Source organism: Dipodomys merriami, unplaced genomic scaffold, assembly GCF_024711535.1.
Source record: "Dipodomys merriami isolate MVZ:Mamm:240054 unplaced genomic scaffold, mDipMer1.0.p SCAF_1, whole genome shotgun sequence".
In the NCBI taxonomy this organism is placed as follows: Eukaryota; Metazoa; Chordata; class Mammalia; order Rodentia; family Heteromyidae; genus Dipodomys; species Dipodomys merriami.
In genome coordinates, this window is record NW_027202270.1 from 71,208,003 (window position 1) to 71,235,475 (window position 27,473).

General features: G+C 34.6%; 1 protein-coding gene across 5 annotated transcripts in view; it reads left to right on the top strand.

Annotated features, from left to right (window-relative positions):
• Lrp1b (LDL receptor related protein 1B) overlaps positions 1-27,473 on the top strand; it is a 1,866,674-nt gene that overhangs the window by 923,486 nt on the left and 915,715 nt on the right. For all 5 annotated transcript variants that reach the window (XM_070023764.1, XM_070023773.1, XM_070023793.1 and 2 more), the window contains exon 7: positions 24,507-24,669. In XM_070023764.1, coding sequence (XP_069879865.1) covers positions 24,507-24,669 — 163 coding nt within the window. The remainder of the gene's footprint in view (positions 1-24,506; positions 24,670-27,473) is intronic.

Below are 27,473 nucleotides of genomic sequence, written 5' to 3' on the forward strand. Positions count from 1 at the left end.
ATGGTCCTTTCATTGGTTTTCAAACTACATAAACACACACACACACACAACACACACACACACACACACACACACACACACACACACACACACACACACACACACACACACACACACACACCATTCCATACACAAATAAGCTTCTATTTTAGATTTTCATGTTGGGAAAAACTATTTAACTTATTGAAAATACTATTTAACTTATTACAGTAAGTAAACTTCTGTGGAATTCCTGTGGCTTGATGCATTGTTGTCACTTGTATGAACTGATAATGCTAATCCATTATCCATATAAAATACCTCTCTAGTCCTTAGGATGTGTGTGTGTGTGTGTGTGTGTGTGTGTGTGTGTGTGTGTGTGTGTGTGTGTAAGATATATTGATAATGTACTTAGAGTCTAAATTAAGTTTGACAAATTATAAAGTCTTAATCTCTCTTTAGAGAAGAATTATTATGTCTATAAATAATTTTTATGATGAGGTATACAAGTCCGCATTCTGTGGCAGAAATATTTCACTATTTATAATCAAGAATTGCTCATTAAAGAACTTATTAAAGCCAGCTTGTTCTCAAATTATTTTTTGGAAAAGAGGATAGGGACTTTAAGAAAATCCCTTTGAAAATGACACCCAGAAGTAGCTAGCTAAGAAGTCATTGTTTCTGAGGCCAGTATTGGAGCCATGCTGGAATCAAATCCCCATCACTACTGTTACTACTGAAGCTGCTCTCAATAGTTTGGAAACTGGACCTGACTGCAAGCCAAGATCTCAAGAGCCTTGTGAGGAGGTCACTATCATTACTGCTGTGATCCACACAACTCCTTGTCACCCAGAGAGTTGTGTAATAGACACTGAAACATTACGTTAGACAAATGTCTTATTTCCAAGACATTTCACCTATACCAAAATAAGATAAAACTAGCAGGATGCTGGCTTGACTCTTCTTCTGCTTAGAAATTTCTAGATGCCCACAAATTGTCATATAGAATACCAACAGGCACAGATTTGTTAGGAAAAGATAGCTTTGAGCTCTCAAAAGTTCTGCAGTGAAAAGCATAGAATTAGATGGAAAGAGCAATTCTAAATGATCCACAATGATTATTTGGGGTGTCTTTTGTGTAGAAATAGAGTAGGAATCATTTCTAAATAATGATTGATTCACTTTATCATATTTATTTTGTGTCTATTAGAACTAACATAGAAACAAATTATAGATTGTGATGGTACTTCTTTTCATTTGCAACTATCTTAGAAGTCTTTTAGGTGATAATATGGCTCCCTCAGAGGGAGAAATATGTCTATATATACATATATATATACATATATATGCTTATATGTTTATAAATACACATGTGTGTATATATGTGTGTACATGTGTCTATAGGTGTGTTTGTATGCATACTTCACCTGTTCATGTATATTAATTTTATGAAAAACAACTTACAACCCTGTTTTCATATTGTATCTTACCTTAGTGACACAGATTTACATTATTAAGGAATATACGTTCCCTGATTTTTTTCCCCAAGAAACCCCACTATGTCCTATCTGTTGGTTGTTACTTTCAAGAGCTCTCAATATGCCATCTGATTTCATGGCTATCAAAGACAGGGTCATATCTCATAAGAAGAACAATTGTACAACTCAATTCTACTGACATATAAATACAGGTTCTGAAAATAAATATCATTTATTGTTTATCTCTTATTAACTCAAAGAGAAATATTTAGTTCCACTTCAGTTCTAAACATAAAACACCTTTAGTTTAAAAAAATTAAGGCATTTAAAAATTGAAACAGAGCTTTCCTTCAGCCAGTTCTCTGTATTTAATAGTAACTTTTACACTCTATTAAAATTTTTAAGTATTTGATAGGAAGGAATTATAAATGAGATCTAACTTGGTTATCTCCACAAACATTTTCAACTTAGAGAAATGCCTTATGACTGAAATCAGGAAAGCAAGTCCTTTTGTAATAGCCCTCCAAAAAATAAAATACCTAGGAATTAACTAAAGAAGTAAAGGATCTCTATGATAAAAAAAACTTTAAAAACCTTAAAAAAAGAAAATTAAAGCATAACTAAGAAAGTAGAAAAACTTCCCATGCTCCTAGATTGGGAAAAATAACACTGTGAAAATGACAATACTGCCAAAGGCTACCTACAGAGTCAATGCAATTCCCATCAATATCCCAACTTCATTCTTCAATGAAATAGAAGAAGCAATCCAAATATTCATATAGAACAATAAAAGACCCCAGCTAATAATCCTTAGCAAAAAGAACAGTGCTGGAGGAATATCAATACCAAACTTCAAACTCTACTACAAAGCCATAGTAATCAAAACAGCTTGGAACTGACACAAGAACAGAACTGAATGCCAATGGAATAGAACTGAAGACCCAGAAATGAACCCACAGACCTATAGCTGCCTAATCTTCAAAAAGGGAGCCAAAAAATTAGTAAGGAAAAAAGACAGCCCCTTCAGTAATTGGTGCTGGGAAAATTGGTTGAACAGCTGTAGAAATCGAAAGCTAGACCCTTATATATCACCCTACACCAGAATCAACTCCAAATGGATCAAAAATCTTGAAGTAAAAGCAAACACCCTGAAAACATTACAGGAAGGAATAGGAGAAACTCTACAGGTTCTTGGGAGAGCCCAGAATTTTCTTAATAACTGTCCAGAAACACACACACACACACACACACACACACACACACACACACACACACACACACACACACACACACACACAAGTAAGGTTTGGCAAATGGGATTACATAAAACTGTAGAGCTTCTGCATGACAATGGACATAGATAACAAGATCAGTAGAAAGCCCATGGTTTGGCAGATCTTCACTAGCCATATAACAGATGAGGGCCTCATATATAAAACATATTTAGAACTAAAAAAATTAAATCCTCAAAAACAAATCCTCAAAGAAACATCCACACGATTAATAACTAGGGCTAAAGACTTAAAGAGAGACTTCTCTGAAGAGGAAATAAGAATGGCCAATAGACACATGAAGAAATTCTCAACTTTTCTAGCCACAAAAGAAATGCAAATCAAAACAACATTGAGATTCCACCTCACCCCAGTTAGAATTGCTAAAATCAAGAAATGTAATAACAGATACTGGAACAGGTGTTGGTGGGAGTGAAAAGTGCTTTAAATGAGAGTCCATGAGTAATTGTCTCATTGTTTCATCCTATTCCATTCATTTAGCTTGAGCTTTTGTTTGGGGTAGCTAAGATAATTTCTATCTCATATGCCTGGGATGATATACTCACAAATTATGTGGAGAATCTAGCTAATACATGGATAAACTCAAGCGTAATCATTTAATTTTCCAGATTTTTACCCTTGAATTCACAGATCATCAACTCCTTTTTGTATTTCCTTATAAATATTTCACCCAGTTTTGTGTGTTTGCATGTGTGTGTACCAGTAGTGGGGCTGTCCTAGATGCTATCCCTTGCTATCATTCAAGTCTCCCACATCACATTTGAGACATAGATTCATTTCTGGCTGTTTAGTGGGTATTTAGAGATACAAGTCTCATAAGTCTATGTCCAGGCTGGCTTTGATCCCTAATCCTCAGATCCTAGCCTCCTAAATAGCCAGGATTATGGGCATGCACCACCAAAACCAGATCACCTGAATTATTTATTTTATTTAATTTTTAAAATTATTTTTAAGTAGTGGTACAAAGGAGTTTGCATTTAACAAAGCAGTTTATGAGTGTAACATATCTTGATTAATATCAACCCTTTTAATATTTTCACCCATCCCTCTTCTACCCCAAAATTTCCTCCCTCTCTTCTTGATTTTGTAGAAAATACGTTTGATTCTTGCCTGCATTTCACCCTCTTCTCCTCTTCATTTATCTACCTGTTTCCCATTGATCCCACCCACTCTTTTTGATTACTTACTTCCTGTTGTTTCATTTTACTAAATTTTGGCTTTCTAGAGATTTCCAATATTTGATTTCTTCCTTTAGTCAACCTATTTCAGTTAGTACATTTATATATACTTGCATAGCACCTATCATATTTACTTATATGTTTGCAGGCTAATTATAGCTCCCATCTATAACGGAAAATTCTTGTCTTTACAGGCCTGATTTTCTTTACTTATTGTCATTTTTTTCTACATCTTTCCATTTCTTTGCACATGGTATAGTATCTTTCTAATTGATGAGAAAAATTCCAATGTGTGTACACACACACACACAGACACACACACACACACACACACACACACACACACACACATATCTCACATTTTCTTGATCCATCCCTCCATTGTCCGTCATCTGGGCTTATTCCATACCTTGGCTATAGTGAATAGTGATGCAAGAAAGATGGTTGTACTGGTGATTTTACTGTGTCATTTATTACATATGAAAACTAAAACTTAAGGAAACATACAAACTTACTTATTGAAATTCAGTTTCTGAGTGTCAACCTTGAGTGGGTAAATGATAACAAATATGGATAACAAATGGTCAGTGATACATAACTATGTATATAGTAATTGCAATATAATAATTACACATAAATAGATAAAAGTATAATTTAATCAAAAATTCTTTTAACAGTATGAGTTAAAAAGTAATCTAAAATAATTTAATATATATATAAATAAGTATTGAAGGTAATCTATAGCTTCAAAGACAAATCTATAAACTTGTTGGAAAAATCTTATTTTGGAGAACAGGGGCATGAGCCACAAAATGTCATGATGGATGGTCAGAAAATGACTCTAGATAGGAGATGAATAAGGTTGAAGGAATCCAGGTAATCGTGAGCAGTAAGTATGGATGCAGAAGTCATATATGGCAGTTTTAATGCATTAGGGGATGTAGTGGTGTTTCACCCTAAGAACGTTTTGTCAGACCATTTTTCTCTTCTTTTCTATCTTATTCATTCTTACTTAGGTTCTGTACTGCCATTATTCTTTCACTCTGTTATGTGGTGCTATACTCTGTCATATTGTTATTTTTCTCCCTAAGTACTCACTCCTACAAATTACTATATGCCTAATTGTTCTTTCCACATTAAATAGATACTGTCCTTCTTCAACACTATTTTCTGCATAAAGAAAAATTACATTCCAAATTTGGGTGAGAGCATGGATTTTAATCAAGACATTTCTGAAGAAAGACTAGTGTTGAGTGTGATAGCAGTGTCATAAAATAACATTTACTGAGCTTTTCCCATGAGCTAACCACAGTTCTGGTAATAACACTGATTCACCTATATAGGGTCCCTGCTTTAATGAGGCTTATATTCTAAAGTGAAGGTGTACCACACTGATAGTTAATTGTGTCGTTGATGTATGCTACAAAGGAGATACTATTAGAGTAGGTGTCCACACACTGTGTGTGTGTGTGTTTGTGGTGTGTGTGTGTGTGTGTGTGTGTGTGTGTGTGTGTGTGTGTGTGTGTGTGTGTGTGTGTGTAAGGAAATGTGTATGATCTTTTTGTACCTACTGTTTGAGGGAAGCCTTTCTGAGAAGCTGGCTTAAAGCATATACCTGAATGAAGAGAGAGCACAAAACATGCACACATCAAAGATTATTTTAAGTGTCTTAAGGCAGAGAATTCTTCACAAGTAGAGGAAAAAAGTAGATGCAAGTGACACTCTAATATTGTGCAAGCACGATATGCGCAAACGGGTAGCTCAGAGGCTTCATGGCCTATGTTCAAAACCTTAGATGTTATGTTAAGCATGGTAGGGTGCCATTAGTGATTTTATGGAAAACAATGGTAATTTAGAAAAATAAAATACAGGCCAAAGATTGATAGTAAATATGGTCATTCACTTAGTCTTATATATACAAAACAAAAACTTAGATGATAGCCCACTATCTTTTTGTGCAGTCTCTGTGGCAAACTGTTATGTGAAAAATACTCTATATAACATTTTTCAAACTAAGGTGTTTGTAAAGGCATCTGCAAAGGTGTTTTGAAGGCATCTGCAAAGGAAAATAACTCATAAGACTCTACCCATATGTTAATACATTCCTTCATGGCAATTCACACTGTAACAGAACTCTGTAAGAGTACTGATGTCTTTTTATGTGTCATTATTTAATGTATGCTTTATAACAATCTCTAAGTACTTTTCGCAGAATAATATGGTGTTTCTAAGAAGAGAAGCATAGCAGTTAATAAATTTATTGTAACTGGGCATTTGTAGCTCACACCTGTAATCTTAGTTCTTAGAAGGTGGATGTAGAAAAATCTCAAATTCTGGTGCACTTAAGCTTCATAGTGAAACTGTTTCAAAAAGCTAAGAACTGCTAGTATATCTCAGTGGTAAGTACTTGTATACCATTCCTAAGACTCTGGAATTGATTACTAGGACAATGTGAAAAATTGAAACAAATACTCTGAGAAGCTATTTTAATGATATGAATGATAAGAAGATAATATGTAACCAAAAGGTGGAACAGTAGATACAAAAATGGTGAATCATTTCTGGGGGAACCAGCCTTAAGATTTGCTGATTAACTGGGGAGAGATGCTGAGAGGATGGAAGACAAATGCATTTGATTTATGGATCAAATAAGGATGTAATGTTTTCCTGACTGGAAAAGAAAGCTCTATGTAGACAGTGTTTTCTGATATAGAAATAAGATAACCCTGACATCTCTGCTGAGTGAGTGCATTCATCATAGGAAATAAGATTGGTCTGGTCTTGTGTTAGAAAAAAATGAGAAATAGCAGAAAGATGAGTGGGAAAAGGGCATGTGTCCCCTCCCCACTAACACAAACAGGACTTTCAAGACTCAATAAAAAGATCTGATTCTATCTACCACATTACCAGAGAGACCCAGCCCCCTTGTCTTTTCCCACAAATCATTCTTAGGTTATATGGGGATCTTTGTGACTATCTAGATATGCTCTTATTTTTTTTAAATATTTTTACATTCTTCAAGTAGTTCTACAAAAGAATTGCCATTTTAAAAAAATAGTCTATTTTTTATAGTGTCTTTTCTTTTCTTTTTATTGAAAAAGTGATGAGCTGGGGTTACATTTAGATAGGTAAGGCAATAAGTACATTTGTTTTCAATCATAGTTACCTTATCCCTCTATATCTCCCACTTACTCCTCCTTCTCCCCGCTAAGTTGTAATGTTCATATCCAACATAGTGTCAAGTGAGTATCAGTGTTGCTGTGTTCATCCATTGTTCTGCTGTTTCTGTGATTCCCTTTCCCTTTCACATGTTGCATTGTCTATTATGCAAAACAGGAGGTACAAAAAACAAAGAGAAATGAAGAAAGAAAAAAATAGAGAAAAAAGGATGAGCTATATACAGGGTCTAATGAGAACCTCTTGTTTCCATAAGCTGTAATTCATGGTAATATGCTTCATTGTATAAAGTCCTTTGCACTAAGCACTTGGGTTGCTGATCCCCTGCTAAGAGTATCATATTCATATTCAAGTTCTTACAAATGAGGGAGATCATGAGACCTGCTTTCCTTTGGGTCTGACTTACTTCACTTAACATAACTTTTTCTATGTCTTTTTATTTCTTTATGAATACAGCAATGTTATTCTTTCTGATGGAAGTATAGAATTCCAATGTGTATATTTACCACATTTTCTTGATCCATTCATCTACTGAGGGGCATTTGGATTGGTTCCATATCTTAGCTATGGTAAATAATGCTCCAATGAACATCGTTGTACTGGAGACTTTGTTTGTGTCATTTGGGTAAATTCTCAGAAGTGGGATTGCTGGGTCATGTGGGAGCTCTATGTGTAGTCTTTTGAGGAACCTCTACACTGCTTTCCAGATTGGTTGAACAAGTTGCATTCACACCAACAGTGTAGTAGTGTTCCCCTTTGGTCACATTCCTGCCAGAATCTGTTGTTAGATTTCTTGATTATGAACATTCTAGTTGGTGTAAGGTGGGAATCTCAATGTTGTTTTGATTCTCATTTCTTTTATTTCCAGAGATATTGAGTAATTCTTCGTGTGTCTCTTGGCCATTCATAGTTCCTCTTCAGAGAGGTCTCTCTTAGGGCCTTTAGCCCACTTTTTAATGGGGTGGTTGTTTCTTTGTGGGTTTTTTTTGGGGGGGTTACTTCTTGAGCTGTTGGTATATTTTAGATATGAGACCCTTGGACTGTTGGATGGGTGGTGAAGATTTTCTCCTGGTCTGTGGGGTTTCGATATATTTTGCTAGCTATGTCTTTTGCCATGCAGAAGCTCTGCAGTTTAATGCAGTCCCATTTATCTGGACATACACTTTGATCTGTTGTGTTTCTGGATCTTCATTAAGAAAGTTTTGTCCTGTGCCAAGGAGCCCTAGTGATTCTCCTATTTCTTCTTGTAATACTTTCAAGGTATATGCTTTTACTTCAAGGTCTTTGATGAATTTGGAGTTGTTTCTGGTACAGGGTGATACATAGAGATCTAATTTTAGTTTTCTACATGTGTTTAGCCAATTCTGAAAGCACCATTTATTGAAGAAGTTGTCTTTCTTCCATCTTATTTTTTGGCTCCCTTGTCAAAGGTTAGGTGGCCTAGGTCTGCTGTTTCATTTCTGAGTCTTTGAATCTATTCCATTGGCCCTCAGACCTATTCCTGTGCCAGTACCAAGCTGTTTTGAGTACTATGACTTTGTAATAGAGCCACTTATAGTGTGACTTAATCAGTGTGACCTTTTCAATATTCACACCTTCTCTGCACAGCCTACTCCATCCTTCATTTTTCTTCATTATTTAGGATATGTATTAGATTTCTATTTTGCCACTTAGCAAGGCACTTTATGTTTACAATACATCTTGATCTGTGTCATCCCTTCAACATTTTCATCCTCCTTTGACCCACCACTTTCCTTATTTTTCTTAATTTTGTGGTATTACAATGAATTCTTGACTCCATTTTCCCTACTCCCCACTTCATTCATCTACTCCCTTTCCCTTACTCTGCTATTACAAGTACCCATTTCCTGGTACTTAGGTGGAATCAGCCCCTCAGTGTATGTATGGATGAATGGAAGAAGTAAAGTATCTTAACATTTTTATTAAGTTAAAATACTGACACAAAACTAGGACAGAAATATTACAAGAAACTTTCTGAATTTAGAAATTTTCTATTTTTTTAATACCTTCAAATTTTGTGCTATCCTTTTTGTTACTTCTGAGCTAGTATGTATGTTAAATATCTCCTAGTAAGTATAGTTATATGTACAATATTGTCTAAAAATGTGAGTGATATATAAAATATAACATCATTGCAACTCTGATGATCTTTCTTCTAACATAACTCCTTCTTTAAAATTGTGGGACCTTTATAGACTGAAACCTTTCAAACTCCCCTTGACCATACAGTACCAGAAGGGTAAACTTTATGTGCTAAACAGAGATGTCATTTTCCAGCTTGAAACTTTCATTGAACAATGAAGATGGCATAAATGTGTATGCATTATGTATTGTTTTTGGAATTGTACTACATAACAACTAACTTTCTTTGAATGTTCCAACCCCACAAATATCAAAAGTAAAAGGGAAGAAGTAAAGTATACAAGATAGTTTGGCACAACAAAATTCAGATGATTAAATGACAATTGAATTAGCTTAATATTTCTCTACCTTTGGTAAATTAGTTTATATGGGGCTTCAAGGAAAAATCCTAAGAAAGACAAAAATAATAATTAGAGACACTGGGAACCTCTCGAGCGGATGACATAAGATCAGGCTAATAATAAGAGGATTATATGATTGAATAATAACCTGGCTCTTCATCCTTAAAAGCTGTTTATCTACTGGTTTCAGGAACAATAAATGTCTGGAGTGGTCACAAAAAAAACCACCCAGACGCTGACAGAGTATCATATCATTTCATATTCAAACAGGACAATGGTATGTCACTAGAAAGATGTCAATTTTTAAAGCAATGAAATAAAAAATATAAATAGATTACTAATATGTATTTCTATTTGGGGGACAGTTTTTAGAGTTTTTTTGAAGAATTATATAATAATAAGTCATAACAATGAATCATAAAATGTCTCATATGAAGCAATTCTAGGGAACAAACTAAGGTTTTATAATTTGTCAAGAAAAATACATACAGTCATAAATATCAATTGTCAATTTTGCTAACTTGAGACTACATGAAGATGAGAGGAACAAAAGTGTGAAAATATGTATGTATATAGGTGAAGGACCATAAAGAATAAAATCTTATTTCTTTCATATAGAAAACCTATACATATTCATTTAAAATTTTAAAATATTTTATATATTACATGACTAAAATAGCTAAAACAACTAGCAGAGATAAGGGTGGAAAAATTTGACAAGACTCCTATTTTTTCACCAATATTTGAGTGGCTTTTTTTCTTAAGTTATACACATTTCTTGTATGACACTAATAAGATCATATTTATGATGAAATTATTATAAAATTGACTGTTAGGTTTCATTCAGTGATCTTTACCTATGATATAGTTCTTTCAATCTTGCTTTGCCTTTTTAGAATATACCAAGCTATCTTTAAAACCTGTGGAAATGCAAGTAACCCCTAAAATTTGGTGGCTCTAAAACACCAAGTATGTATTACCTGAAAGTATGTAGGTTGGAAATGAATGAATGGCTTATCAAGACAATTCAGTCATAGAGTAATTTAAGAGATTATAGTCAGCATGTCCAGTAGCTTGAACATTAAGTGTTTGGCTTCTAAGCTCATCTTGTTGCTGCTGGTAGTCACTTTTAATACTGATCTATGATAGGAGCTATTCTTGTGGACTCATAGCTGACAGGTGGTTCTACAATAAAAGTGATCCAAAGAGAGACAGACCAAAATAGAAGTTACAAAGAAGTTATGGCTTTTTCCTCAGAAATCACTTTATCTTTTCTTTTTTTTTTTTTTTTTACTTTTTTTATTGTGAAGATACTGTACACAGGGGTTACAATTACATGGGTAAGATAATGAGTACATTTCTTATCAAAGGTGTCCTCAAACTAGTCTGAGCTCCACCTTTTGAACAGAAGATATATCAAATAATTCATGCTTATATTTACAAATCACCAAAAGTATAGTCTATCATATTAGTAATTAACTCATTTATTGTTTTATTTTCTAGTATACAAATATCCCAAGCAGATAAATACTTATAAAAGAGTGATTTATTAGTCTCTGCTAGGAAGCAATTCTTATCCATGGGCCATTTTATACATGCCACTATGCAGTATTTCTAATTTTTGTTACCTGATTAACCCTCTGAACACTTTGTAAGTTGGATATTTTTGTTTGCATTTTATTTAATGTGAAGACAATCACATTTTAACACATTTTACTTTATAGATATATATTTTATGAAATAGTGAGTTTCATTTCACCATTTTCATACATCTAGAAGAAACAATTTATCTTCATATTTCTGCTGCATTATGTTCTTTTGTAGACAAATGACTTTTGCATTTATAAAAATATATTATTAAGCTGGGCGCTGGTGGCTCACGCCTGTAATCCTAGCTACTCAGGAGGCTGAGATCTGAGGATTGCGGTTCAAAGCCAGCCCAGGCAGGAGAGACCGTGAGACTCCTATCTCCAATAAACCACCAGAAAACTTGAAGTGGGGCTGTAGCTCAAGTGGTAGAGCGCTCGCCTTGAGCTGAAGGGCTGAGGGACAGTGCCCAGGCCCAGAGTTCAAGCCCCACGACCAACCAAAAAAAAAAAAAAAAATATATATATATATATATATAATTAAGTTTAAGGCTATGCTGAAGTAAATTTTATGCAGTGTTAATTTGTTTTAGTATAACCACACTAATAGCTTTTGATTCAAAGTGATTGCGGTTTTTGCTTCACATATAAAATTATCATTTTTGTGGTAATAGGATTTGAACCAGAGACTCACACTTGTCAGTCTGGTGCTCCACCACTTGAGCAACATCTCCAGTCTATGTTTTTGCTGCTGCTTTTGGACTCTAAATGGAGTCCATTTAGTAAATTTTACTGCTTCGTCTGGCTTGAGCCCCAAACTTCCAGATCTCCGCCTCTAAGTAGTTAGAAATATACACCTGAGCCACTGGCCCCAGGCTCAAAATCTTTTATAATTAAAAAAAGAGTTACATATGTTAGCATATTGATATATATTATCATATAAATAAATTAATATATGTGGGAAGATTTGAAGTAAAATATGGAAATACATACATTGAACTCTTTTTTGTGTGTATGTGTCGTTCATGGGGCTTGAACTCTGTGCCTTGTTGAACTCTTTGAATCAGCAACATGAACAGCTGAGGCAACCTTCTATAAATCATCTGAGATTTCTCAGGTCATGTTAACAAAGTCTGCCTGTATGTGTTTGTTTGTTTTTTTTTCCCTAAACTTTGAAAGCATATTTATAAAATTTTGTCTGGTTGACAACTATACAGCAAATGAAGAAGAATCAAGCATTTTAATTTATCATTGAGTAATTTCCTAATAACTCAAGACATGATTTATGCAAATACTTGTTAACCATACAACAGATAATAAAAGTATGGATTTTGGTTTGCCTTTTCCACCGGAGGAAAATTCTTTGAAATTTCACTATGCACAAATACTATCAAAATCCATGAAGAATAGACTTGATAATCAATAATAAATTACCAATCAATTGCAGTTATATTTCCCATATTCAGACACTAATCCTTGTATAAACCCATTAAACTCTGGTCTGTATAGATATTTAAATGATAAACATTGATCCCTCTTTTATATTTTTTCTTGGCAAAATTTGCTAGGTGGGTCAGGATCAACCTCTTACCCACTACTTGAATAGGTAGGTATATTAGCTTGTTAGATCTTTTATAACATTTGTTCTGACAAATGAAAGAATTTATGTAAATTTATTTTATTAGAGTTCTGAAAGCTAGACATTTCAACAGGAAAGTGACTGAAGAAGTGAACAATTGTTGGGTGCCGGTGGCTCACACTTGTAATCCTATCTATTCAAGGAGGCTGAGATCTGAGGATCAGAGTTCAAAGTCAGCCTGGCTAGGAAAGTCCAGGAGACTCTTATCTCCAAGTAACCATCAGAAAATCGGAAGTGGTGCTGTGGTTCAAATGGTAGAGAGCTAGCCTTGAGCTGAAGAGCTGAGGGACAGTGCCCAGGCCCAGAGTTCAAGCCCCATGATGGGAAAAAATAAATGAACCATTCTAGGACTTCTGTGTCTTTATATACCCTTTCTATACACATAGTTTATTTCTTTCTGTATGTCCTAATCCCTTTTAAAAGGACACATGCTAAATTTGATTAAAAACAAGCTTAATGGGCTTATTTTAACGTAACTGTCTCCAAACCTGATCAAATTTTGCGTTCCTGGGACTTGGGAATGCACCACAAAATTGTGGGGAAAATTAAAAGTCAGTCTATAGTAAAATGTTGCCTATTATTAAAATTATTTATCTAGCATTCTGGTAATTAACGGCTTGTCTCATAACATGATACAATTAAGACATATATTTTTGACTGATCATTGTGATAATAATTTACTCATTTTACTTTTCATCGGAAATGTTATTTTAAGTAGTTTCCACTCAATATAACATTGAGTTCTTAAAACTGAGATAATAATCTTGGAAAACATTGCTAATTATTTTTGAATAATAGTTTACATATTTCACAATATTTTCAACATTCCATTATTCTTTTAAATTTTTTCCCTATTGATACTTAAATTTCATTTTTATTTCATCAGAGTTGTGGTCAAAATCTTCATACATAAAAATAAACAAAAATGCTTGAATAAGTTCTTGCAAATAATACATTCTGTGAGACCCTAATAGAGAATTATGTTAAGGAAACAATGACAAAAAAATCTGGGTAAACTTAAACAAATAAAATAATAAGAAGTATAGTAACAGGAACTATGATAATGTGTTAGCATGAAGCTATTTAAAATCTAGTTCTAGTGGGCTGGGAAGGTGGCTCAGTGGTAGAGCACTTTCCTTGCATGCATGAGGCCCTGAGTTCGATTCCTTAGCACCACATAAGCAAAAAGAAAAAAAGCCAGAAGTGGCACTGTGGCTCAAGTGGTAGAGGGCTAGCCTTGAGCTGAAGAGCTCAGGGACAGTGCCCAGGCCCAGAGTTCAGGCTCCACGACTGGACCCAAAAAAAAAACACAAAAAAGCAAACAAAAAAAAAAACCTAGTTCTAGTAACAGTAAAGCATCAAAAGTCTTACAAAAGGTTCAGAAGTGTTTTAGTAATATTAAAATGATTATGATTAATTTCAGTAATTTCCCAAGAAATTGATTATTATTGTTATTTATAATCAAAATGAAATACTGAGTATTTTGTCCAGAAAATGTAATTTGTCTTCTAAATTCAAATTATTTCTAGACAACTGAATAATTATTTTTATCAAGTTGGTTTTGTTATTAGAAGTTTTATTGTTTTATTATTTTAATTTTATTGTCAAGGTGATGTACCGAGGGATTACAGGTTTGGAAAACATCCAAATACTATTTAATTAAGTCAACTTTATCTATCTATCTATCTATCTATCTATCTATCTATCTATCTATCTATCTATCTATCTATCTGTCTGTCTGTCTGTCTGTCTGTCTGTCTGTCTGTCTGTCTGTCTGTCTGTCTATCAATCCATCTATCTATCTATCTATCTAAATCATCAACCTATCCTTCAACTTCCCTGATTCCAAACCTGAAGTAACTTATCTCAATACCAATAGACATACCATTCTGGCATGGAGAAGAAACTTTAGAGGAGAACTTGAAGTTGCATGGAGGAGTTTTAACTTGAGATGCAGAACGTGACTGACTGGAGATGTCAAGATATCTTCACATATACATAAATGTGCATGTGCACATGTACAGGTGTATGAGCATGCGGGCACACATACATTCTTACATGTGCACACAGAAGCTGAAGTTTTCAATTCATGTATAAATGTAGGAGTGAGTCAATGTCAGATCACAGAATATAGAAATCCTGTACCCCAAAGAGAGCCAGATAACTTAAAATTTTCTCTAACCTCCTCCCACCTTCCTATGGAAACTAGCCATTAAAATTATTTGACTTACCTGATCTGATAGTGTTTTATTTATTTTTTATTGTCATGATGATGTTCAGAGGGGTTACATTTACATGAGTAAGGTAGTGAGTACATTTCTTTTTGTAGTTTTTACCCCATCCCTCATTTTTCTTCTACTTTCCCTCTCCTTCCACACCCCCCCACGTTGTACAGTTAATTTCTAACATATTGTCTTATGAGTATCACTGTTGCATTGATTCCTTTTTTGTCTTTTGTCTCACCATTTTGTTGGGCCCTTTCCCTTCTCTAACTGAGATATTCATATATACAATATCCAGGGTACCAAAATCAAATACAGTGATGGGATATACCACAGGTTAACACACGCGTGCACACACACACACACACACACACACACACAAATAAGAAAATATATAGATATGTAGTCCATTAAAACAACAACAAAGATAAACTTCTTGTGTCCATATTTTGGGGTTCATTTCACTTAGCATCATCTTATATGGTCATATGTACATAGCTATTGAACTATTCTGTTCATTTGCTAGTATTATTCTAGATGTATGATCTATCTCCTTCCTACCTGAGAGCAAGAAATGCTACAAAGAGAAGTCAAAAATAATTTGAAGAGATTAGCCTTGCTAGAATCCTTATCAGTCTATTTCTGTCAAGTGAACCTCTTTTTACACAAGAGTTTACTCTTTCTCAAAAAAATAAAATAAAATAAAATTACAAGGGCAGGGAGAAGCACAGCCATCACTGGTAGCTTACATGTTTAATTCTAACTACTCAGAATGCTGAGATCTGGAAAATCACAGATTTAAGTTTATAGCTGCAAAAAGCTTCAAACAGAGAGGCTTGAGAGCCCATATAAATATTTTAAAAATCCCGAACTTTGTATCTATGCCCTTTAATACAACCTATTCTCTGCTATGGTGAATTTATAGAACCTTTGGGCTCAGGAAAGACATTCTTTTACTGATAAGTTTTATGTATGGCAGGAAAATTTCTCCTCAAATAGGCAGGGCTGTCTTCTTATCCTCTTATAGGAAACAACCAAAATCTCAAAAAATCATGCACAAAAGTAAATTGTCAGAATGGTAAAGTGAAAAGAAATTCTACTTTTTAAGAGTCAGGAATAGGGAGGAGAGACAAGTGAACAGAGGAAATAGAAATTTTGTTTCTGAGATCTTTCTGTCTTCTTAAAAGCACATTGTAATTAGAGATTTATTCTCCTAGCCTCAGCATTACTGTGTCCATTTGCTTGCTTAGTTGAAGTTTAGGTCCACTTGACTAACTCTTTAAACATAATACAAATTATATTAATGACAAATGGAATTTCTAAAAAACAAACAAGAATACTAAACCAATTTCCCCATTACTGTTTAGCTAATTAGTCTCTTTTAGTGATTCCAACTTGGTTACTTGTTAGGAATTGCTATTGTTCAGTGAAAGAGAATCTTTCTGAAATGATAAAGAGTTGAAAAAGTTGTGAGTGCTGTCAAAGTGCTCTTTTGCTTGTGATTACAATTACATGCACTAAAGCAACTTCATGTTCAGTATGAGCCACTGAATGGTCTCCCACATTGCTGTATCTGAATTCAAGTTATTTGAGATGGTATTTGAGACAGTGGGCAGTAAGCTCTAGCTGATATAACAATGTTAAAAGACTCAAAATCAAAACTGAGATACTTTTCCATATTTCTACAGACTGAAAGTTAGCAACATTTTAAAATCCAAGGCACTGGGTTACTTGGGGGCAAAAAGAAAAAAAAGATAAAAAATCAGACATCTTCTTGTAGTTTGGGAAATGTAAATGTTTATGGATCTGCAAAAGCTATCAAGTACAGTGCAGGAGAAAAAAAATCCAAAAAACATCTATTATCAATGACCTAGTGAATATCATAGAATTCCAATGAATTGCAGTATCTGCTTTATATTTACCTTTCTAGGGCTTGAGAGAAAGTCATAAAAACTTACTGCTTTCTTTACACTTTTTGGACAATCTACCATTATGAAAGATAATGGTGATTAGGTGTCGATGCCAGAATTTGTTGAGACATCATTCACTGAAGTCACATGTTATTGATGAAGATGTCTGAGGCATAGCATCAGAGAAATGTCTAGGTACAAGTTTCAAAATTAAAAACAAGCAAACAAAATCTAAGAGAGAAGGAGTATTTTTTTCAGTTATTAACCTCAGTATTTCTAGTTAAGCATACATGAATTTGCAAATTAACAAGAGAACACATACAAATTTGTTAAGCTTCATGTGAACTAAGAGAGAAAGAGAAATATAAGCAGAGAGAGACAGAGAAAGACTTTTTTAAGAAATGAAGTTCACCTGAAGAAATGGTGATAGGACTTGTACTAGTTATTGCAAATAAAGGAAACCATGGGATCTATGTTTCCTTTGTGCCTGGCTTACTTGACTTAATACAACATTTTCCAAGTCTTTCCACTTCCTAACAAATGGGGCGATGTCATTCTTTCTGATGGAGTCATAGAATTGATAGATAGATAGATAGATAGATAGATAGATAGATAGATAGATAGATAGATAGATAGATAGATAAGATATGCCACCTTTTCTTGATACATTCATCAACTGAGGGACATCTGAATTGGTTCCATATCTTAGCTATGGTAAATAATGCAGAGATAGACATAGTTTTGCTGGTAGCCTTAGTATGGCCTTGTTTGTGATCTTTGGGTAAATGCCCAAAAATGGGATTGCTGAGTCATAGGGGAGCTCTGGAACAGGCAGAAAAGGTCAAAAGCTATGTACATATGACCATATAAGATGATGTTAAGTGAAATGAACCCAAGATAGGGACACAAATATTTTTTTCTTTCTTACTATTGTTTCTAACATATTTATAATGTACTATATGATTTTTTGTTTCTTTGCATGTTCCTCCCCCAGGGTGTAACCCCTGTTTTCACTGTATTTGATTCTGATGGCCTGCATCTTGTATATATAATTCTTTAGTTTGGGTAGGGGAAGGAAAAAATGCTTAAATAGGGATACAGGTTGACCTATTGTAACAATGAGATGTACAAGACACTATGTTGAAAATGATCTTTACAACTTGGGGGGGGGGAGTTGGGGAAGTGGGAAGGAAAGGAAGGGGAAAAACAAAGGAGGAGGCAACGATGTTCCATAGGAAATGTACTCATTACCTTGTTTATGTAACTGTAACCCCTCTGTACAGTATTTTTACAATACAAAAGTACAAATAATAAAGAAATGGTTACAGGAGTATTTTTATAGGATTGAAAAGTAAAAAGCGTCTTAGAAAAGTTCCTGCAAGAGAGGGCAAGGGTTTAAACTAGAAAAGTAAGTATGCTTATTTTCTTGTTGTTTGTTGTTTTTTTTTATTTGACTAATTTATAAATAAATTGTCATCATCATAGGGAAGAGCACAGTACACACAGATTATTACTATTAGTTATTTCAACCATTCAATATTTTCAGTAATATTCCCCATATAAAAGTAGGGGCAGAATTGACTATACACATGTAGAAAACTGAAGTTAGATTCTTATATATCACCCTGCACCAGACTCAACTCAAAATGGATAAAAGACCTTGAGGTAAAAGCACAGACCCTGAAAATATTACAGGAAGGGATAAGACATATAATAGAGCTCTTTGGCTCAGGTCAAAACTGCATAAATAAAGATCCAAAAACCAAAACAAATCAAAGGAAGGCTGAATTATCTGGAAGTTTGAATTAAAAGGAAGACTAAATTAAACTGTAGAGCTTCTGCATGGCAAAGGACATAGCAAGCAAGATCAATAGAAAGCTCACAGATTGGGAGAAGATCTTTACTAGCTATATGATAGATTCGGGCTTTATGTCAAAAATATACATAAAGTTCAAACAATTAATCCCCCTAAAACAACCACTCCACTAATAAGTGGGCTAAAAAATTAAAAAGAGACTACCCTGAAGAGAAAATAAGAATATCCAATAGATATATGAAGAAACGTTCAACATGTCTGACCATAAAAGAAATGCAAATCAAAACCACATTGAAATTCCACCTCACCCCATTTAGAATGGCCTTATAAAGAAAACAAATAATAATAGATGCTAGAGTGGATATGGCCAAAAGGGAACACAGTTACTCATTTGGTGGGAATGCAAATCAGTTCAAGCACTCTGGAAAGCAGTACTGAGTTTCCTCAAAAGACTAAACATAGAACTCCCCTACTATCCAGTAATCCCCTTCCTGGGCATTTACCAAAAGGATCCCAAGCAAGAACACACCAAACCTACCAAGACAACTATTTTCATTACAACATTATTTACCATAGCCAAGACATGGAATCAACCCAGATGCCCCTCTATAGATGAATGGATCAAGAAACTGTAGTATATATATACAGTGGAATTACATGTTTCCATCAGAAAAAAATGGCATCACCCCATTCCCTTACAAATGGAAAAAAAAACATAATAAGTGAAGTAAGCCAGAACCAAAGAAATAGAAACTGCATTTGCAATAATTAGTAAATATCCAGGATAGTCCTAGCAGAGGATCACAATAGCTCAATATCTATATACATATGAACATATAAAATGATGCTAATTGAAATGAACTCCAAGATATGGAAACAAGAGGTTGTTGTTGTTGTTGTTGTTCTCAGTGTACTATATCACTTTATTTTATTTTATTTTTTTACATTCTTTGGTTTATCCCTGGTAGTCACTGTTTTTCATTCTGCTACCCTGAATCTTGTATATATGTTTATCTGATTTGGGGAAGGGAAGGGGAAACACAAAATGGTGAAATGGGTACAAACAGTGAATCATACAACACTGATAATCACAAGACACTATGTTGGAAATTAACTTTACAACTTCTGGGGTGGGGGAAGGGAGGGCAGGGATTGTGGGAGAAAAACGAAGGAGTAGATAGCAATGTTCAATAAGAAATGTACTTATTAGCTTACTTATATAACCGTAACTCCTCTGTAAAGCACTTTTACAACAAAATTCAATTAAATTTTTAAAAAAGGAGGGACTGCATAATTTTCAAAAGTTAACATAATTTTCATTTAAAAAAACATGAAATGAAAACAGAACTTAGAAAGTGGCAAAAACTCCCATGCTCTTGGATTCGAAAGATCAACATCGTGAAATTGTCAAGGCTATCTAAAATTCAATGCTATACCTATCAATACTCCAACCTCATTCTTCAAGGAAATAGAAGATGCAATCCAAAAATTCATATGGAACAATAAAAGACCCCGAATAGCAAAACGACCTTTAACAGAAAGAACATTGCTGGAGCAATATCAATACCAATTTTCAAACTCTACTTCAAAGCCATAGTAAACAAAACAGCTTGGTACTGGCACAAGAACAGACCTCAGGACCAATGGAAAAGAATTGGAAACCCAGAAATGAACCTACAGACCTATAGCCATCTAATCTTCCATAAGGGAGCTAAAAAAAATAGAATGGAAGAAAGACAGCCTCTTCAGTAGATGGTGCTGGCAAAATTGGTTAACTACTTGCAGAAAACTAAAGCTAGATCCTTATATATTACCCTGCACCAGAATCAACTCCAAATGGATCAAAGATCTTGGAGTCAAAGCAGATACTCTGAAAACATTACAGGATGGAATAGGAGAAATGCTAGGTCCCCTTGGCACAGGCCCACAGTTTCTTAATAGAGACCCAGAAACACAACAAAGCAAAGAAAGGTTAGACAAATGGGATTGCATGAAATTGCAGAGCTTCTTCATGGCGGAGGACATAGCTAGCAAGATCAATAGAAAGCCCACGGATTGGGAGAAGATCTTCACTAGCCATACAAAGGACAAGGGTCTCATATCTAAAATATACTTGGAACTCAAAAAAATTAAATCCCCCCAACAACAACTCTTCAAAGAAACAACGGCCCAATAAATTAGTGGGCTAAAGACTTAGAGAAACTTCTCTGAAGATGAAAGAAGGATGTCCAATAGACACAGGAAGAAATGCTCAACCTCTCTAGCCATAAAAGAAATGCAAATCAAATCAACATTGAGATACCACCTCACTCCAGTTAGAATGGTAAAAATCAAGAACTCTAATAACAGATGCTGGAGGGAACCCTACTGCATTGTTGGTGGGAGTGTAAACTTGTTCAACCACTTTGGAAAGCAGTATGGAGGTTCCTCAAAAGACTCCATATAGAGCTCCCCTATGACCCAGCAATCCCACTTTTGGGTATTTCCCCAAATGATCACAAACAAGACCATACTAAAGCTACCAGCACAACTATATTTATTGCAGCATTATTTACCATTGCTAAGATATGAAAACATACATCCCATGGTTTCCCTTCTTTGCAATAACTAGTATATGTCTGAATCAAGCAGAAAAGGTCAGATAAGTTGATGTTAAGGGAATTAACCCCAAGATAAGTGTATTTAAATGTTTAAATGTTTTTTTTTCTTTCATGCAATTGTTTCTAATATATTTATAAGATGATTTCTATGTTGCTTTGTATGTTCCATCCCCAGGGTATAACCCCTGCTTTTACTGTATTTGATGTCAGTATAATTTGTTGAGGGGAAGGACAAAACAAATCGTTTAACTAGGGATACAGGTGGACCCATTGCAACAATGAGATTTATAAGTCGTTGTGTCTTATGTCGAAAAACGAACTTTACAACTTTGGTGGGAGGGGTGGGGAGGTGAGAGGAGTATGAGAAAGGATGGGAAGGAAAACAAAGAGGAGGCAACAATGCTTGATAAGAAATGTACTCCAACTTTTTATCTTTTTGCTTTTGTGGTGCTGAGGAATCGAACCCAGGGCCTCAGGCATGCAAGGCAAGCGCTCTACCACTGAGCCACCTTCCCAGCATCTCCTCCCTGTTTTTTTTTTTTTTTTAAGTCGTTTAAATAAGGATATAGGTGGACCCGTTGCAACAATGAGAAGTACAAGTCATTATGTTGAAAACGAACTTTACAACTTGGGTGGGGGGGAGGGCAAGGAGGATGGGGGGACAGGAGAGAAAGGGTTAGGATGGGAAGGGATGGGAAGGAGAAACAAAGGAGGAGGCTACAATGCTTGATGAGAAATGTACTCATTATCTTGCCCATGTTATTGCAACCCTCTGTACAGTATTTTCACAATAAAAAATAAATAAAAATTAAAAAAAAAGAAAATAATTGGGAATGAAATTAAAAAAAAAAAGAAATGTACTCGATATCTTGCCCATGTAATTGTAACTCCTCTGTATGGTATTCTCACAATAAAAACATAAAAATAAAAATAAAAATAAAGAAAGCATTGAAAAAAAACATGAAATGAATCATTTCTAGCATTACGGAGTGGTATTGATAAGGAGCTTTAGTAAAATTGAGGATTAAGTCTCTGAGAAATAATTTTAGTAAGATTTTTAGATTAGACATAAAAACACTCAAATAGCCCGGCACCCGTTGCTCACGCCTGTAATCCTAGCAACTCAGGAGGCTGAGATCTGAGGATCCCAGTGCAAGCCAGCCAGAGCAGAAAAGCCCGAGAGAGTCTTAACTCCAATAAACCACTTAGAAAAACGGAAGTGACGTTTTGGCTCAAGTTGCAGAGCTCTAGCCTTGAGCTGAAGAACTGACAGACAGTACCCAGGCCCAGAGTTCAAGCCCCACGACTTACTCAAATAGTATAATTCCTTAGAAAGGCAAAGATTATCAAAGTAAGATACCAGTAAGTGAGTACTCAAAAGAGATAGGGTAGGGTTAAGTTAGTAGAAAGATGAAGTGGACAAGGAGGGGAAAATGTAGTCAAGAACCCTACTGTATTGTTGGTGCGAGTATAAACTTGTTCAATCACTCTGGAAATCAGTATGGAAGTCCCTCAAAAGACGACATATAGATCACCCTCATGACCCAGCAATCCCAAATTTGGGTATTTATTCCAAAGATCACAAACAAGGCCATACTAAAGCTACCAGCACAACTATGCTTATCACAGTATCGTTCACCATGGTTAAGATGTGGAACTAACCCAAATGCCCCTCAGTAGATGAATGGATCAAAAAAATGTGATACACACACACACACACCCACACACACACACACACACACACTTATTATAGGAATTATATGCCTCCATCAGGAAGTATGACACCACCCCATTCCCCATTTGTTAGGAAATGGAATGACTTGGAAAAAATTATATGAAGTGAAGTAAGTCAGACCCAGACAAACAGGTCCTATGGTTTCCTTTATTTGCAATAACTAGTATACATCTAGGATAACCTTACCAGGCAAGCAGAAAAGGTCAAAAGCTATGTACATATGACCATATAAGATGATGCTAAGTGAAATGAACCCCAAGATACAGACACAAAAGGTTTTATATTTGTTGCTGTTCTTCTTAATATACGTATATTGTACTTTGTGATTTCTTTTGTTTCTTTTGTATGTTATTCCCCCATGGTATAACTCCTGTTGTCACTGTATTTGATTGTGGTGCCCTGCATCTTGTATACATATTTTTCTAATTTGGGAAGGGGAAGGGGAATAACAAACAAGGATACAGGTTGACCCATGTAACAATGAGATGTACAAGACACCATGTGGAAAATGAACTTTACAACTTTGGGGTGAGGGGGAGGGAGGAGTTGGGGGGTAGGAAGGGAAGGGATGGTAGGGGAAAAACAAAGGAGGAGGTAACAATGCTCGATAAGAAATTTACTCATTACCTTTCTCATGTAACTGTAACCCCTCTGTACAGTTTCTTTACAATAATATTTATAAGTATATATATATATATATGTGAATCTAATGTGTCTCCTACAAAATTAAGAACAATGAAGGAAAGAGTGGATAGGGAAGGGATAACATTGATCAAGATGTATTTTACTCATAAACTGTTGTGTTAACTGGCCACTCTTTTGCACAACTACTTAACGATAATAAAACAAGTTAAACTGAAAATAATGCACAATCTCTTCTAGAGTAATAGAAGTACAATCTTTGGGTTATGGTTTTTGCAAGATAAATATCTACCAATTGTCATTCAATACCACAATGCTTATGCCTGATCAAAGTAACAATCTTAAATCAGATACAAATACTTTTTTTAGAGCTACATCATCCACAATAGCTACTAGTTACTTCTGTTATTTGAATTTAAATATAACTAATTTACATGACCTTAATACTAACCACATGTGAAGAGTTCATTAAACATATTCAGGTAGTGACTTGCTTTGTATGACAGTGGACATAGGGAGTATTTCCAACATTATAGAAAGCATCATCATCTCTGATATATAACTGTAACCCCTCTGTACATCACATTGACAATATTTTTTAAAAGAAAGAAAGTCACTTGTTTCTGCACAGAAAAATATTTTCATGTGAAGGTACTTCTTTTTCAGTATCAAGTGATATCATTTCATCTTTGGTTTATGATGCTAGCATTTCTTCGGTAATTCAATAATTCTGTATGTATGTTTTCAGATGTGGAACAAATGGCGATTGACTGGATCACCAGAAATCTGTATTTTGTGGATCATGCCAGTGACCGGATCTTTGTTTGTAACTACAATGGGTCTGTGTGTGTCACTTTGATTGACCTGGAACTTCACAACCCGAAGGCAATAGCAGTAGATCCAATAGCAGGGTAAGGAATTTTTTTTTTTATTACATTTAGTCTGCAAACATTTTCATAGCCAAAAAAATAAAGTCAAAATCTGACAAGACATTTTTGTAAAGTAAGACAGCAAACTCAAAAATAATTAAATGTTGGTTTTAGCACCTACATGCAGGAAGGAAGAAAGACTATAAATTACCATTCAGAAGCTGGGGAATACCAGTTCCTTAGCAGATCGATATTGCCGGCCTGACCTAAGAAATAAACAATCTTCTCCACTCCCAAGAATTGCTTTGTGATCATTGAAGAGCCTCAGGATACTTTGAGGTTAAAGACAAGAGGATTTCTAATTTTTAGCAAGGGAGCTTGTAGTTAGCAACCTTCACAAACAGATTGAAAGATACACTGTTTCCATGAATACGTCCAGTAAAGTATTTATAGGTTATAGATGTGTAATACACATTCTACAGCACTACTAAAATCTTGGAATGGTCAGAATTCTCTTGTTAGTTCAGACCCTAATTTTATTCTCAATAATTACTGATATGTAACCCTAATATTATAGAGTTAATAATCCATGTTTATTTCAAGTTTTCAAGACACTTTATTGGTTAAAATAGCTTTTATCTTATAAGATCTCTTTAGATAATAGACTAATTAATCTTTTAAAATATTTTACTATTTGTAAACTATAATCATTCATATCCTCATCGACTTTGCCCAGACCTTTACAAAATCAATGCAGAAAAGAAATGTCTTTAAATTACAAACATGGTGGTATTATTAGAGGGTAAAGAACAAAATCAACACAGACCCTTATAAATTTATCATCTCACTAGCGAGTCCTGGGCCAGTATATTCAAATGGATGCCATATTGTACTACTTTAACTAGAAGAGCTGGTGTTTGTGATGAGGTAACTCACAACAAAGATTTGAAATGTGAACATTCATTCTTGCTATTACTTTCATAGTCCTCAGGCAGTTCAGGCTGAAATGTCTGATGGAATATATCCTAAAGTACCATAAGCCACCATTCAATAAGTGAGAAAATATTTACTGAGGAAACAGCTGCCGCCCATATGTGGACTTTTGTCACTCTTTACTTAAAGTCTGATTGAATATTAAGATGCATCATCACAATGGTTCTGATTTTGACAAGAACAGCTTGCACGTAAGAACTTCGCCTAGGAAGGCTGAGTAATATAATTCTTGAACGTGGTTCTATTTGTATTTGCAGCAGATGGTTACTTGACTGCGGTGATGCTTCAAAAGACATTAGGAAAAAGAAGTTGTGTTTAAACTGATTTGTTTGGGTGGTTGAAAATGAGTAGTAAGAAAGAACTGGAAATTTACAAATGTGCTAACAACATTCTTTTGGCATCCTGTTTAAAAAATACATTTGCCTTCTTGATTTTCCCTGGTGATAATAGCTGTATTTCAAATTAGTCTTGAGACAGTCCACCATGTTCAAGCTGTTGCCTTTCTCCTTTCTTCCTGCTATGCTTTTTCCTTCCCCATTCTCAAAACTAATATCCAGAGACCCTTTTCAAATAAAACTGCCAATCTGAACTATAATACATGTGAACGTCATCTTTCTTTTGGAACAACAATATATTTTATGTTCTCAGGTTTCCAATTTCTCCCTGTCATTATAAGAAAGAACCATATTTTGTCATTTTTGTCAACAGAATTAAGAGTAGAAACTCCCATGTTTTTGCACTTATTCACTGCTGGATTCCTCTAGGTCTGATAACTGTTTAAATGCTATTTTGTCATGCATCATTTATCACAATAGGTGCTTTGAATTTTTTCTCTGCTCTCTCGAGCAAAGTTTTCAATCACGGATTGCAGATATCAGAAAAGGAAAACCCCATTTTTTTCTAAATATAGACATGTTTGCAATAGAGCATGTTTGCCTATATTCTATTTTTCTCTAAATAAAAATGTGGATGTGAACAATGCAATACTATACATGAAAGGAACAGTGGATTTTTTTCTTAAACTTCTAGATTGAAGTACATTGGGGTTCCTCTAGAGTTTATATAATTTGTGTAAAATAACTAAGGTCCTGAGTTCAAGCCCCAGGACATACACACACACACACACACACACACACACACACACACACACACACACACACACACACAATATTTAACTTAAGAATAAAGAAGCTTAGAGGAGAAATATAGGACAACTGTCGGTGGAGGATGTGCAGAAAAATGATTTTTCTCATTTATTTCTAAGTTTGTGTTCAAAGCACATAAAATAAGGAAACTAAACAATCACAATTATTATAACTTTTGCAAGTTAAAAGTTCCTTAAAAACTTACAGAAAACTCATAGAATCAAGGAAACATATTTTTATTCTAAATTTAAAGAAGAAATGGAAAGTTGTAGGAAAATATTACTGGACAGCAGGGGCAATCTAGTAATAATAAATAAAAAGGAAAATTTAAGTACCTTTAAGTAGGTATTCATTTAACAAAACAGATGTAGCTTGTTCAATATGCACCCATCCCTCCCAGCCCACCCTCCTCTCTCACTTTTCTCAATTTTATGGGATATGCATTGAATTCTTGACTGTCTTCTCCCCTTCTTCTCCTCTTCATTAGTCTACCACTCTGAACTTGATACCACCTCACTTCCGTAAAATACCAATGTTCTGTTTATATTTTGTAGACATTCAACATTGCCTTTCCAAGTATACTATTTAGATTTTCCTTTGAATCTACTTTATTTCAATTAATAAATTTGTATTAAAACACATTTATTTATATATTTATAAACACATTCTAGCTTCCACATATGAGGAAAATCATAAACCTCTCTATCT